The sequence below is a fragment of the Lycorma delicatula genome, chromosome 6, assembly GCF_047948215.1.
Source record: "Lycorma delicatula isolate Av1 chromosome 6, ASM4794821v1, whole genome shotgun sequence".
Taxonomy (NCBI): Eukaryota; Metazoa; Arthropoda; class Insecta; order Hemiptera; family Fulgoridae; genus Lycorma; species Lycorma delicatula.
In genome coordinates this window covers 18518779-18535715 of record NC_134460.1, presented here as the reverse complement: position 1 = coordinate 18535715, position 16937 = coordinate 18518779, and the positions used below count along the sequence as shown (strand labels likewise).

The window sequence follows — 16937 nt, the reverse complement described above, 5'->3', positions numbered from 1 at the left end:
GAATATCAATATACACAAGAACAGACAAATCAATCTTAATTTATTAATTTGATTTATCTTGATAAACTCTTTTTAACTCCTATCAACATCTAATAAAAAAACTCAACACATAAATTACAATGAAGTGTTTACATTATATTGTATTGTATTGTATTGCATGCATGCACATAATAAATGTTTATAACCAAAATATGTCTTATTTATTTATTTAAGCTTTCTTATCCTAAATTTTCCAACGGGGAGTTAAAAAGCAAAACTCCCCAAAGTCTTAAAGACATCGGGGGTTGGTATCCCCATAGCCCTAGCCTCTGTAGCTTTCTTCCAGCTACACCTACAGCTGGAACTTAACTGTTATAAGAGGGGTAGAATTTATAAAGTTGTAGTAATTTAAACATTAAAAAATAAATATGCAAGAGTAAGGAAAAAATTATATATGATTAAAAATAAATAATCAGTTAAAGAAAGAGAAATGCAAAGACAGAAAGGTCATTTAAAAAAAAATAAATAAAAGATATGAAAGAAATTTGATTTTTGAAAGAAGTAAAGTGAGAAAGGAGAGGCAGGGAAAAGTGACAAAAATATTTATTAATGAATTGAATAATTAAGAGTAATAAAGAGAAAAAATCAAAGCAACAAAATTACTTGAATGAAATATACAAGGAATGCTTTAACTAATTAACTCGCAAATGTACATTGAAGTAGAGTGTATTTGATATAATCTTAACTATTTACAACAATAGTTCTTCTGCAAAAGTAAACATGACAGTACATCACGAAAAAATGCTTAGAAAACATTTATATGAGAAAGAAGATTTATAGAAATAAATGAGGAGAAAAGACACCAATTAAATAATGAAAAGAAAAAGATTTTCTCTTTGGAAATTTTATCGCTTAGTAAATTGGATAAGGAGTTTAAAACATCATTAAAATATATATATATATATATATAATAATTTTAATTAATTTTTTTTAAAATTATATATATATTTCTCAGAAATTGGGACATTAACCATAATTGCCAATAATAAAATATTTGACCAGAAAATGAAACCTGTGAGAAATACAATATTCACTATTTATTTTATTTAAATATTCAAAAACTGATTTTTTCCCATCCCATGGGCAGCTAACAGCTTGTTAATTTTTAAAATAATTGCTCTTTTGTTTTGATATTAGATACAGTAATTTAGACTGTAAGAATTATTTTTTCCTTACATGGTAATAAGTGATGAAAATTAGCAAGCTGTAAACTGTTTTGGAATGCAATGTTGATTTCACAGTTGTTATTGAATAAATAAATAATGGACTTGCAGGGAATGGTGATGTATGGAGATCAGCTGCAAACCATTCTAGGTTTGACAGCAAAAAGAAAAAGGAATGGATAAATTACATAATAATTCTATCAATCTGGATATGGGTGTATAGATAAAAAATTAAATTCTTCAACTATAAAAACTGATGTGAAAAGTTAATGAATACTGCAAGTGAAATGATCTATTAATATAGGAAAGTTGGTAGAAGATTCAATGATAATAAGCTAGTTCTGAACTAGTACCATAATTCAAAACTATGTTACTCAAAGAAGTAATGAAGGATTTTGATAATTAGAAAATTTTTTTACAGTGGAAAATTATAATTATATAAAGAGATGAATAGAAAAAAACCAAATGAAGTTTTATTGGAACTACTACTGCAAGTTAAACATGTTGATAACAGCTAGCTATACATATAAATTTTATATAGTTATAGCAAAACATGTTAACTTTCACACTAAAAATTACTTCTAATTTTATAAAGCAAAGTCAATGTCCAGGAATCAATTATACTGGAACTTTCAGGCCTGTTGCATTTAAAAAGCATAAACGCCTGAAACTGGATTAGCTGTTAAAAGATTTATCAAGCAGTTTATATTAAAAATTGATTTCCTTAATGGTTACCTAAAGCTTTATCTTTATAAAACAATGGCGAGTTTATCAAGATGACACCAACCAAGTTAGCAAACTTAACCAGAGTCATAAGTACACTGGTGCAAATGCATAATTAACTATCTAAAGAAATGTGGACTGAGTACAACTATGTTTTATGAAAACATATTATATAGGTGATGAAATACATTTGGCTCATACCTAATTATTTTTATTTTGTTAAGATGGGAAGAGAAATGAATCTCTGAAACATGTGAAAAAGGTCAAGCCTGATCAAGATTCTAACACTGAATCTTGCTTCTAAATGAAAAACACCATACAAGCATATATAATTGATTAAATAAACATAATACAAACACATTTTTGTAAGACATATGGGGTACTCCTGACCAAAGTAGATAACTATTAAAAATTAGAAATAAAATACAATATAAAATATTGCAATTGGTAGAGAAGGAAGTGAGAGAAAATGAAGAAAGAACAATCTAAAAGGAACGACAAAGAGATTCTTTCTAGAAAAGGACTTTAGAAAAGCATAGAAGGTGTGGACAATGAAAATTATTACACTTGAAAAATGAAAAGGACAGGTTGGGTACTGTTACAGCAAGTCAGGAGATATAAATACTACCAGGAACCAGCAGAATGACAGGTTGTTTTAGTTCAAGTTCAGTGCAGAGTACGATATAAGTGATCGTAGTTAAGTGTTTAGTAACAAACGAGTGAAGAGTGTGCCACAAGTATTCAATTTTGGACAATGGTTGAGAACAAGAAGCTTGTTTGGTAAGTTATTTTTAAACAGGAGTGAAAGTGACAGTATTCTTCTATTCATTCATAAAGTGTATGGTAGTTCTTTTGTAAACAGTAAAAGTGAATAATACTTGCATAAAATGAATTATATGAATTTAGATTTTTCTATTGTTACTTATTGTTAATTCAATAATAATTTCTATTAATTATTATAAATTTATTTATTAACTGAACTGGATTTGGTATTAATCAATTAATTTAATTACTATTAAATTAATTTTATTTACTCTTTAGTACATTATGAATTATTTAAGAGTAACAAATTGTATTTATAAGAAATCTTTATGTGTGCTATCTCTCAATGTTCTTTTTGAAATGCGAACATGTGACAGGGACCAGTACAGTGACAGTTTTTTTCATTGTTCAAGCGTAATAAACTTTCACTGTCCACGTTTTCTACACTTTTCTATAAGCCCTTTGTTGTTTGTTCTAGATTCTTCTTTTTTCATTTTCTCTCTTTCTTCTTTCTGGAAGCTTATCTACCCATTACACTGCCCCCTCCTTCAGGCTGTTTATTCTGAATAGTCCCTCATAAGGCACCATATGGTCCAGATGAACCAAAATCTTCTTGGATTGCACTGATTTCTGTACACTATGTTGTGGATTCTGTTTAAAACAGTGTAAGGTCCTTCCCAATTGGTCTGAAGTTTTGGACATCTTACGATTGTCTTCCTTGGATAGTAGAAACAGACTGGATCTCTACCCGATTTTTGAAACCCAGATCAATTTTCCTGAAGGTCATATCTTGCTTTCATGTGATCACTGGCTACCTTCAAATGTTGTCAAGCTTAATGACGGACTTCTGTTGAATGACTAACCAATTTTTCTGTACAGTATTGTAAGTTGCTGTTTCCCAGGCAGTTTACCGAAGAGCAAATCACACGGTAGCCTCAGCTCTCTTCCGAACATCATTATTATGCCTGACCACATAAATTACTGAAAACAGCCAGTGACTAAAAAAAAGCAAGATACGACCTACATGCAAATTCATCTGGGTTTCAAGAAGGAGAATCTTACGATGTAAGGTTCTTCTTTATTTTATTAAAGCAAGATTCTATATTGAACAGAATCTATGATGTAGTCTACAGAATTCAGTGCAATCCAAGAATGAAAAGATTGTAGTTCATCTGGATTGTGTGGCACCTTATCAGGAGGCTGTGCGGGACAAACAGCCTTAAGGAGAAGACAGTGTAACAGATAGAGAAACTTCCAGAAAGAAAGAAAATAAAGACTCTAGAAGAAATGACAAAGGGATTCTTTCTAGAAAAGGACACACAGAACGCTGACAATGAAAATTAAGCTTGAACAAAAAGGATGGGTCAGGTACTGATTGGTACAGTAGGTCAGGATATATAATACTGCTGGGGACCAGCAGACTGACTGACAGTTTTTTATAATTTTCATTATCTGCAACTTCTACAAGTTTCTTTAAGTCCTTTTCTAGAAAGAATCCCTTTATTGCCTTCTGGATTCTTCTTTCTTCAGTTCTCTCACTTTCTTCTTTTTGAAAACTTCTCTACCAGTTACAATATTTTTAACTAAATTAATTACATATGAACTTGTAATGTATATGCAGTAATATTTTAATATATAAGTAATTACAAATGGTTTTACTAATAAAAGGTTTTACTTTAGAATTATGATTAATTACAATCTTAAGATATCTTCTATACTTGGTGAATGGCTAGACAAGCTAACACGTAATTAAAAAAAAAAGTTTCACAATCTCCATATACTATCTACTCTATCTATATACCTGAACCATTTTTTCAGACTATAATAAAACTAAAAACAGTCTTATATCATCCAATATAGTAATTTTTTACCAAAAAATAAATAAAATACCTCGATGTTTCATCAACAGGTGTTAATGGTAATGAATCAACCCACTCCTGAACAGTGACTGGTGATTTATTACGTGGTGAAGGTGATGGTGATGGAGTACACAATAAAGTACTAGAACCTCCAGCATTAGGTGAATCAATAATTAATGTTGGAACAGTAGAAGATAAACCACCTTCCTCCAGTATTGATGGCTCACGAGATAATGCTAGCTCACATGGCCGCTGCTGACGTCCACTATCCCCTTCCGATGAGGCCTAGACAAAACCAAAAAAAACACTAATTCAAATAACTGAAAGGATAACATCTATGCTAACTACGGATTCAAAATGAACAGACATGCATCACTAAAATTTAATGAAAAAATATATCAAATAGTCGCTTCAACCAAATCAATATCACCCAAACTTTGATATTTAACAAAATTTATCTGAAAATGAAAACATCTTTTGGCAGCATGGTATAGGCATTCAATCCAATCCACTCCAGCCTTTTAACCATGACTTTTTTCCAAACTTGTTATTTACCCTTCATATATAAATAGATTATACTATTTTATTTGTTAATAATTAGTTTTGGGGAGTAAATATTCATAAATAAATTATTTTGTCAACAAACTTATCTTGTAATAAATACATTGCAATGACAAGTCAGCTGCCAAAAAAGCACATACTCATACGTAAGTCAGTTTTTACTCTTAAATGTTTAAAAAAAAATATCAGTATGATACAAATTAATATGTTTTTAATTTATCAAACTTCAAGAAAAATTATCTTGAAATAATCATATTCCGAATAGTTGTAAGATTGTGGATGGACGAGGCAGAATAGTCTTAAATATTGCCTCAAATAATTGTATTTGAGAAGGTTGGTCAATGAGATACTGAAGAACAATTAAGATACAATCCAATATTCTTTTGTCAATGAATTAATTATGGCTGTTATGGATTCATATGCATACCATTCTAGATTGATAGAAAAGGTTTTCTGATGAATACTCAATTACCTTGACAAGTTGAAAACTTATGTTTTATTGCTTATAACAAAAAAAATAAATATAGCTACAATAGTTCTGCTTGCGAAAAATCCTTAATAAAGCATCAACTAACAAAACATTAGAAAATTCAAACATATTTATTTTATAAAAATATATAATTCCCATTAAACGTTAGGGTTCATGGTTATAACACTTTTAAGATGTGCGTACCATTGAATCCAGACAACCTAAGCCCAGATAAAACCAATTTCAATTATTTGAAATAAATTATGAATTGCTGAAAAATTATACAGAAAATTCAATATAGCAGATTTAATTATTTTAATTCTTTATCAATATATAGTAATGAGAGTACAGCAACTATAAATACAAATGCAACTTACATATACTTTACGATCATGAACAAAGAACTTGGTGCCTTAAGATGAAATTTGGACTTTTAATCCTACAAGTTTCAAAAGATTAAATCTAATTATGCTACAAGTGTGAGGGGTGATGGAACACATTCTAGCTAAGTTAACCATCTGGAAATTATCACAAATGAATATAATATGTTTTCTTATTGGCTGAATTTAATATTTTCCTAAATGGCTGAAAAAATAAATTAATACTAAATCTTACTACTTAAATTTTGTGGTTGTAAACAATATCACTGTTAAGGAACATTTGCAAGTTCCCACTTTCGGACCCAAATAAAGAAATTCTGGATGGTCAACAAAGAAACAGAAATTTCTGTACAAGAAAACATAAAAAATTTGACCTAAACTCCACCACCTAACTTTTATGGACAGATGTAAAGAAATGAGTAGAAATCATCTAATGATGTAGGAGTAATTATGGTGAGAAATGAAGAAAAAGAAAAACAGGTTTTGAAAATACCTAGGAATGAAGAAGCTGGGATTTCATCTGATGAAGGCGAGTTGTTTTGAAAGAGCCATATTACTTAGAGTCAATAAAATTTGAATCATCACAAAATTACTATATTTAAAAAATAAATAATAAGATTAAATTTAATTTTCAACCGAGATAAAAACATTACAACAGCAAAGAATTAATTATTTTCTTTCAGTTATAAGTAGTGAATTTATAATTTGTAGTTTAACCTCATTTACACATTGAGCTAGAGGACAGCTTTGAATACTAGATCGTGGATACCGGTGTTCTTTGGTGGTTGGGTTTAACCAACCACCATCTCAGGAACCACACATCTCAGGAATGGTCGAACTGAGAATGTACAAGACTAACACTTCATTTACACTCATACATATCATCCTCATTCATCCTCTGAAGAATTATCTAAACGGTAGTTACCGGAGGCTAAACAGGAAAAAGAAGAAGAGCTAGAGGACAGGAGTCCATTACCTTAACAAAACTATATTAATGACTCTACATTTGGAAGTGAAAGGCTTTTATCAAATTATGAAACCTTTACATCTTTTTTTCTCTCAGCATTAGTAGATAAAAATTATTATGAGCTTTGAACACTTATACTCATTATAATATGTTTATCAGTACACTACAGCACGAATCAACAATAAGCTATTACTGATACCGTATTGTACAGCTGAGAGTAATATTTATGGAAATAATTTCTTCATTTTCTTTGCACTTTTCTTCTTTACTATTATTAAGTACTGGTTTCTGGTACTTGTAAGAAGAGATAATATAATCTATAAATATATTCTTCTTCCAAAAGAGTAATAAACTAACAAATATTAAGCTTAAATTAAGGTGAGTCTAGAACCCGAGGTACACAGTGACTGAAATGAAGTAAAATTTTAAGTCCAAAGCCAATAGTGCCATATGTAACCCCTGCTCTCACTGCTACCAAATTATAACAATGATGTAACACTAGAACTTATATGAGTTCAAAAAATATAATTATTACAGGACTGTAAAAACTAATTTAAGACAAAGACTTAAACTAAATGTAAAAAAAATTTACCGAGTATTCTCCAGACATGGATTTGACTTTGTCAACTGACACTGCCACTCTGTTGCATGCCTCCAATAGCTCCCGCTGCTCGTTGATCTTTTCAACTTCAACATCTACAGTTATAACATTTAACTGGTCCTCTTTTGAAGTGTTCAAATTAGATTCAGGTTCAGGAAGATCCGTCACCTGTTCTGTACCACTTTCACACTGTTCACCTTCACTGCAATCAACACTTTTCTTTTTCGCCTCTTCTAAAGAATAATCTGTTACCTCAATGTCATCACCGCTTGTAATTAAACTTTCTTGCTGCTTGACATCAATTGCTGCTTGATTTTTTTCAACTGGAATAATACTATGTGGTATCAGTTTTTTCTCAGCAACTGTTGATATAAGGCATTGCAACTGTGTTCTTACTCTCTCAGGACGTAATTTGCGTACAAAATTCTGTACCCTTACGTGGAAATTACTATTTCCTGTAACAAAATAATTTTAATTAAAATACATTTTTATAGTAAAAAAAAAAACAAAAAAAACAGAATATAGTAATTTTTTGGTAAATGAACAGTCTGTTCTTTACTGTTGTTAAATTAATACTGATAAATATTGGTTCAATTTTTTGTGTGGAAAAAAGTTTACACCATGAGATTAATTATTGCACTTAAGGAATGGATTCCTGTTCTCCCTACCCTCTTTGTTCTTGTTCTATTTAAACTTATTTATTACTTTATACTCTGATGGTTCTAGGAAAAACAGTAAACATCCCTTACATCCTGATGGTAGAAAATACCACTGTAGAAACTAAAGAGTGTAATCTACGGATAAAATGCTGAAATCACATTAATAGATGGTCCTTGCACATCTTAAACACTGTGTGAAGTTTCACTGCACCAAGCATTAGCTTTTTGGGGGCTAATTGACCATAGCAGCTGATAAAATTTGAAAAACAAAAGAAGTAATAAATCAGGCAACAAAAGTTTACTGGAACAAGGCAGGACAGCTTTCACGAAGAAAAGAGATCTGTTAGTTTTAAGCTAAAAAATAACAAAAATTAAAAAAAAAAATTACATTATGTAGTATTTTATATTATTAAAACAAGAACAAAGTGTTATAACACTAACTTGTGAAAGAATTTAAAAAAATAACATTTTAAGTCATATATTTCATCTTGATTTAACTAATTTAACCATAAAAAAATCAATTTCTACAGTGATATCTACAAATATATGCAATTTTAAAAAATCTTGGAAAATGGAGATTTTCAATAATATACATTAGACTTCAATTTTAGATGGATGTGGTACAAAAGAGACTAAAATATTGCCATATATCTTTCACTTAACTAACCTTTATCTGCAAGAAATTTCTTTACTTTTATATCAAAAAAGAATCTGGTAAATATTAATACCTATTCTCCACCACCATGACGAATCATGTAAAAAAAAAAATCCGACATAATATAAGTTTGATATTTAATAACATATAATATTAAATTTTTAATGTAAATACAGCATCCAAAGATATCATACATTGTAAAAGTTGGTAATTTATGACTTGGCTAGTTCATTTACACTTCTACAACAAATATTGTTCTAAAATTTGAAATAATGTATTAGTAGATAATAATCAGATTTACAACCTTCAGAATCAGAACTTTGTATAAACAGACTCTTTTTCAGATTAAAAAAAAAAAAAACTCTGTGTTATGTTAACATCAAAAAAAGTAAAACTGAACAGATCACTCTTAGAGATATTTATTCTTAAATTCAACCACAAATAATACCTGTTGAGATAATATAAGACTAAAGAAAAATAACATTAATGAATAAAGTATACTGATTATATTTAAATAAAATAGAGATTATCAATAAATGAAATGACAGCAATAAGAATACCATGGAGATATTACTGTCATTTGGTAAAACTTAGGTAAAAACTTTAGAAGCCTATATGAAATTACAATTTTTATTTAATATCAATTACTGAAAGTCATCCAAAAGAAGACATTCGATGAGAGAGATCAGATTATAATGTTAAATAGCCAGCGGCCAATAAAACTATCATTAAATAAATACAATATTTTTCAACACCTAATAATTACTATTTACATACAAACAGAAAAAAAGGAACACAAAAGATTGAATGTTTATAAAAAAAAATGAGAATAAATTACAATTACAATCAATACTTAAAATAATAAATATAACCGAATATTAACAAGTTACAGGGAACTGTAATCTGTATTATAAAAATGAGTGTCTAATCAGATTTTATTTATACGGATTGAGTTATCTAGTTAATGAAACCCTCATGTTGAATTACTCTACGCCATGATTCAAATGTAACCTACATAGTATTACAAAAATTTATTTTTCCTCAGCACCAATTAATTTTGAACCACTGTTTTTTTTAATTTCCCATGATATAACATTGTTTTAAATTAAGTTTTCATATTAAACTTAAATTTTCTTCAATTTTTATTTTTATTTTGTAAATTCAACTATGTATATAAATTTTCATTCACGCAATTTGAACAAATTATTTAAAACCAATTTCACGAAAAACCAGCAATCACCAATATAAACCTAAGAAAGTCAAAAATACTTATTAGCACATCAGGATACAGCTATGGTATGAACATTGCAAAGGTTTTTTATGGTGATTAATGAGACCTGCTTTATCGAATATGTTCTTTAGCCCTTAGACTTATTATGCAGCTACAATAGTGAAAGTAATCCTGAGTTGGTGGATGGACATATCCTCCTACCAACATATCAAGAATGCAGTGGCAATAGGACAAGAGGATCAGTAATAGGGAAGAAAGTATAAAGGAAAAGGTGTGGGTGCTGAAAAAGGCTAATTTATCCATTAGAATAGTTTATAGTCTTGACCAGGACCCCAAAGGGTCCTATAGGATTTATGCGACTCCAATTTTTACAAAACTTTGTGAAGGACGTTACTGGATTTTAAATATTTACAGATCATGAAAGAAATCTGACAAAGAAACATCCCACGTAAATTAAAAACAGTATTTAAATAAAAATAATAAATAATCATAATAATATGTGATGTTTACATGAATAATATAGGAATTCATGAATGTTACAACAAAAAAAAATCTATGCAAGGGAAAAGCAAATTTTAATATTTGTACATCATGCAAATATTACACTAGGTAAACAAAAATTCCAAATAAAGAATGCATTTGCATAATCAATTAAATAATTTAAAAAACATAAATACGAAGAATATGGATTTTCTGAATTTAATTTGTAAATTATTTATACATATTCATTATCATACATAATTAACCTCTTTTAGAGGACACGAGATCCAGTTAATTATAACTACTACCTAATCTTTATCTTTCAACAAATAACACTGGTTTTCAAAAACAAATAAAACTAAGTAAACATATAAGTCAACAAAGAATCCATTAGTTAAAAATAATATTAAAATTAAATTAAAGCACTATTATTATCATTAATCAGGTTTATACAAGCATTAAAATTCCCTGAATCACAAATAAAATGTATTCTTTAATATAATTTAAATAAATCTCATTTGCATGGATTAATAATTTTCTTTTGGTAGTATTCTTTTATTCTAATATATATATATATTTGCATAATATATAAGAAATATAAGCTATATAGCTTATATTTCTGTACACATCTTTCTTATTTCGGCAAATAAGTTTTATATATACCTAAACAAATTCTTCTAGTCTGCGCTTTTTTCATCTTCTTAATACTGTATAAAAAGAACAATCAGACTGGATTGAAGCAGTCAGGTTTGCTAGTTCTCTTTTTCTGTTTAGCTTCAGGAACCACTGTACAGTACTACTTCAGAGGATGATGTGGATGAATGTAAATGAAATTTAGTCTTGTACAGTCTCAGGTCAATCAATTTTAAGGTATGTGGTTAATTGAAACCCAACCACCAAAAAACATCGGTATCCGTGATCTAGTATTCAAATCCATATAAAAGTAACTATCTTTACTAGGATTTGAAGTTTAGAATTGTAGGCTTCAAAAATCAGCTGATTTTTGACACTAAACCACCTGGTGAGTTAGGTTTGCTAGTCCTAATCATCTTTGATGTTCACCCGTGCTTGCACAGGTGGGCGGTCGGCTGGTGGGGCTGGTCTCCGGGGGTGCTTGCGCTCCTGGGGTCGGCTCCGCCAGTTAGAGGCAATGGCATGAAGACCGAGACCCGGTTCCCGTTGGGGGTGCGTGAAACGGCATAGCCGGGTCATGCTGCCTCCTGGCGGGGATTTGAGGCAGGCGCATTAAGATCCGACACCGGGGGGGTTGACCTGCCGTGCCGGACATACAGCCGGCGGGTGGGGAGACCCCCTTAGAGTTTATGGACACGTCCCTGGGCAGAGTATACTTAAGTGGATGTCCTGCCCAGGGATGTAGGGGAAAAAAAAAGAAAAAAAAAAATGTGGGCGGTGGTGATGAAGTTCAGAGACTCTTGAGCCCCTGAGCTAAAAGGCCGAGTCCTGGCAGGGCCATTCCTTCAGGGATCTCCCCGTTAGAGGCAAAGCACAGTGGACCGAGTCCCAGTTGCTGGGTGATGGAGGCTGGGAATAGCATAGCTGGGCCTGGTGCTTTCCTCATCTGGCAGCTAGAGGTGAAGACACCTACTGGAACTGTGTTCATGCTTAATTGGGGGTCTGGTTCCAGGAGGCAGGGTAAAAAAAAACCATCTTCGACTAATTAAAAGCATAATTCTATACATTTTTAACTTTCTAATTCTTCTAAAATTGATATATCCTTAAAATGCGGCCAAAACCTTAATTATCAAATCGGTCTACATTCAGTAAAACATCCAAAAATTTAAGTTCTGCTAATTTGGAGCCTAACATTCTAAGAAAAAATGCCCAGTAATCTCAATGGATTGCAAAAAAAAATTTATGACGAAAATTTAAGAAGATCTTTACTGACTGGATTTTACAGTGAAAAGCCTATAAAGCTTTGTCAAAGAATGGGTGTACAACACTTCTTTAGAGACTAATGTTTATTTCCAGTTTGACAAGTTAATTTCTCAGGCCAGATCAAGACTGATAAATGCCATAAAATAGATCACCCGTTCTGGCAAAAAAAAAAAACCTCATCTTCAATAGCTAAACATCCATATCATTCTACATTGCTATACAACCAATAGAATATGGAATAAAACTGATCTGAAGCAAGCGTTTTAACCTGTCATTTATCTATCAAAAATATGATCACTTGCTCACGTTTCATTTTCAGACTCAGGCAGATCCTGTTACAAATTACATAAATCTTGCAGCAAAAATGTTACAAATTTGTATCAACTGCCCTACTAAGTTTAATCCAATGATTAGATATATTTTTTCTAATTTCCATTTTACATCATGAATCCCTTCATTATCCAAAACGGTAAACTTGAAGGATAAAATTAGTAAAATTTTATTCCAGAGATTAGATTTAATTATTATTATGGTAATTTTAGAGCCAATTTTTTTTTTTTTTGAACCAAGGATAAAACAATGTTAACTTTGTTATTGTTCTTAATGTGAGGATGAAATAATATAAAGAAAGAAAATGAAGAAACATATCCAATATCATTAAACGGTAAAAGTGATTTTCTACACAAAAGCTTTACATTCTAGAAATCCATACCATAGAATTTTCATCTTTGGGTAAAATTATAATTTTCAGGTAAATGCACAGTTAGCTGTGCTAGATAAGTTCTAAGTTTCTACTACATGTAAAAAACTTTCACCGCCTTCAATTTTCAGGACACTGAAAATTAAGATATACTCCCAAAGAAAGATGTTCCAGGTGGTTGCCATTACATAGAAAAAGTTATTTACCATCATACCCCTGTGTATTATTGAAACTCTTGAACAATACACATGTGTACTGTTAGATTTTACCATATGTAAAACTGTGTTATAATATGTAATCCTAAACAAAATTATTGAAGATTGAAATTACACTGCTGGAAAAATAGGCAAAAAAAAAAATCAAGGTTATTTTTATATACATATTTTCCACAACTTATGGAAATTACTTCATTGACTGAAACTCACAACAATAACAGAAAAAAAATTTCCATTAATAATGTATAACTCTTTAAATGAACAATTTTTTTTCTTTCATGATGAATAATATTCTTATAACACTTTTCTCTAATTCTTCTAAATAACTTAAACCATATTTATCTTTCTTCAGAACAACTGGTTGTTACTCAGTACAGTATAATAATTTAATTTTTCTAGTACATATTAAACTATTGATAATAATGGTAAATGGATGAAATGGCAAGGGGGATAAATGGATAAACGATTTAATTACACAAGTGATATTTTAAAAATAATTTCATTACTATGCAAGAAATACTGTTAAATAAAAAAATTATTTATTTATTATTATTATTATACTTATTAAGAAAGTATTAAATGTATTTGCCACAAAGACGAAGAATATTTTCAATATCACAGGTACCTTATAGAATGTATTAGTCAAGTAAATCTTTTAATTATATTCAAATCCTGATGGAATAACGCAATGTAGATTTCATATTTTTTTATAATGTTAACGGATCATTTTAAAAATATCTATTAAAGTAAAAGAAAAATGATTTGAAAACAAATGTTTAAGACTCGAAAAAACTTAATACTATATGATTGGTACAGTTAGCATAAGTCATATGCAAAAATGTAATGACTGTATTCATTAATTGAATTATTAAAAACCACTCAGATTTGAAACAAAAATCTTTTTAATTTCATGTGTATGTTTTCATGCACATGAAAGCAATTCAAAATGACAGAAAAATAATTTAATATACAAGAGAATTGAATTCTTTATTCACGTCATAAACTTTATAAAAATAATAAGATAAAAAGGTGAAAGATAATAGAAAATGAGCCTAATTCATTAAAGAGAAAAAGAAATAGGGTTTTTTCCTTTATTAAATTCTATCAACAATAACAGCTTCTAGTTTTTCCAGTTTTACTTCTCACAAACATAAACTTCAGATAATAACCAACTTGTATTTAATAATAGGACAATAAATAATTCTGTTTGTATCAACATATAATTTTAACCAAGGTCACTGTTTACAAAGTCATAGTGCACCTAATGATAAATAGTATTTATTGTATTTTATATGTAACAAATTTATATTCTTACAAGAAAAGGTTTGATAGCGATAATAATTTTTAAAATGAACTAAATTGGCATTTAAAATAATTAAGACACTTTCCTAATTTAGTTGACTTTTATAAAAAAAATAAAGTTCTTGATGAAACAGTTTTATCTTAACACACATCAATAAATCCTTCAAATTTCCATTTTTCTATACAGTGCAATGAAAACTGATAAAAAGTTTATTTTTGCAATAAAAAAAAATTATTCTAATCCCCAAACCTCTCTAAATACACTGCACAGAATTAAAACCTGTATATCAGTGATAAAATTACAAAGTCATAAGATCAGTCTTGGCCAACTAATCTTATTCATAAACATACACAATTTAAAAAAAAAACGTAACTCGAAAAACATAAATTCAAATAAAATAACCACAAATTAAAAAAAAAAAAAAAATAGCATAAAAGTGTAACACTTTCACAGTTCACAGAATTTCTTTTTGCATACATAAAATGATTACAGCATACGAATGTAATTTTAATAGAAAATAACACTGATTGCATGGTATATTTTGACATACAGTAATGTGATCTTTTAAAAATTGGCAGGTATCTATCACAGAGTTGCATCGCTCCAGGTAATTTTTCCATTTTTTATTAAAAGAGGAAAGATATTAACGGTAATAAAGAAACCAATCAGCATTCAGTTTAGTATAGATCAATTTGATATTGTCATTTTAGAATGAATAAAAAACAAACTTATGTACCATTCATGCAGATAATATACATTTTACAAGTGATAAGTACTTCTATACACACATATGCGTAACATATGTAACATATATGTAATTAAATATACAAGGATGTCTCCGTGTTTCAGTCAGTGAAATTTACACCTGCTCTAAACTGAAGATCCTAGTGTTTGATTTCTAGTAAGAAAAGAGGTTAAATACATGTTCCTATCAAAAGACCCATAAGTTCGAAAATTATTTTAGGATGGTTAAATAAAGATAATTTTGTTTTAAAATGGTTATCATTTAAGTTTGATTGTGTAAATAATTTACTTGAATAGCACATCAATAATAAAGTGCTTTAAAAAACTTATTTTATTTATGATCTAAAAAAAAATGATCAATTACTCAAATTTTACATTAAAAATGAAAATGTTATGCCACTAGAACATACAATTCATATGAGAAGATCTTACAGAAAAATGCATGGCCCAGTGCTTTCCCCTTCTAGACTGATATACTCTTGCAAAGGGTATATATTAATAAGCGCCTACTTAGAGAAGACAATTAAAAAATGCTGACGTGCCTGATTAGAAGAAAAACCTGGAGAATTCAAGAGACCTCTTGACTGTATACATGAATGGATTCATTGTGCTAATGACATTTGTTCAATAAAAATGAGAATCAAATTCCAAATATATAAACAAAATTTCTGTTACAAGTTAAAACAATGTTTCTTGTCATAATTAACTGTTGCATGCTTTCAATGTAACAAAATTTATAGTAAAACAATCCATGTCAAAATTAATGAAAACATATAACCATTTTATTAATGCGGTCACCACTATTCATTGTAATATTGGTAATAGACATTACTAATATCTACTAAACACTAATAATTAGAACATACAATAATCACTTAGTATAAGAATAATCTAGTACACAACTGCCATAAATTTTATATAACTCCTAAACTAATTCAACACATCAGTGCCATCTACGTACATAACAGCTTATTAAATTATTGTCCAAAATCATGAATTACTGTTTCAGGAAAACACTACTAAATATATATAATACATACATGCAAAAAAAAATCTTGTACACAAACAATAAAATTACCGTTTATTCATAACACAAACAAAAGAAAATCATTGCTAATCTCAACTTATGTAATTAGTTCTGCTTTCCCAAAACAGAATCTTCATTTTACAGAAAACACAGCATTTCAGTGAAAATATTTTTTGAACATTTGTGTATTATATAATAAGTGGATTCGAAAAGTTTTACCAAGTTAAAAAAATGGCTAATAATAATTATAATTATTTTATAAACAATACAAACATTTTTAATTAATAATTATGCAAAAAAAAAAATGTAATTGTACAAATAAGTTATTATGATATATGTTATACACTATAATTATAATAATACTATAATCTATAATATATAATATAATGTCATATTTAATGACAAAAAATTACAAAAATAAAACCACAAATAATAATAATAATAATAATAATAAAAAAACGTTTAAGGTCTAAAAGAAATAATCTACAATGGTAACAAACTAT

General features: G+C 29.1%; 1 protein-coding gene across 2 annotated transcripts in view; it reads right to left on the bottom strand.

Annotated features, from left to right (window-relative positions):
• olf186-M (Ki-ras-induced actin-interacting protein-IP3R-interacting domain olf186-M) overlaps positions 1-16937 on the bottom strand; it is a 115434-nt gene that overhangs the window by 46829 nt on the left and 51668 nt on the right. For both annotated transcript variants that reach the window (XM_075369321.1, XM_075369322.1), the window contains exons 2-3: positions 7516-7979; positions 4578-4831 (exon numbers count right to left, since the gene is read on the bottom strand). In XM_075369321.1, the coding sequence (XP_075225436.1) occupies positions 4578-4831; positions 7516-7979 (718 nt within the window). The remainder of the gene's footprint in view (positions 1-4577; positions 4832-7515; positions 7980-16937) is intronic.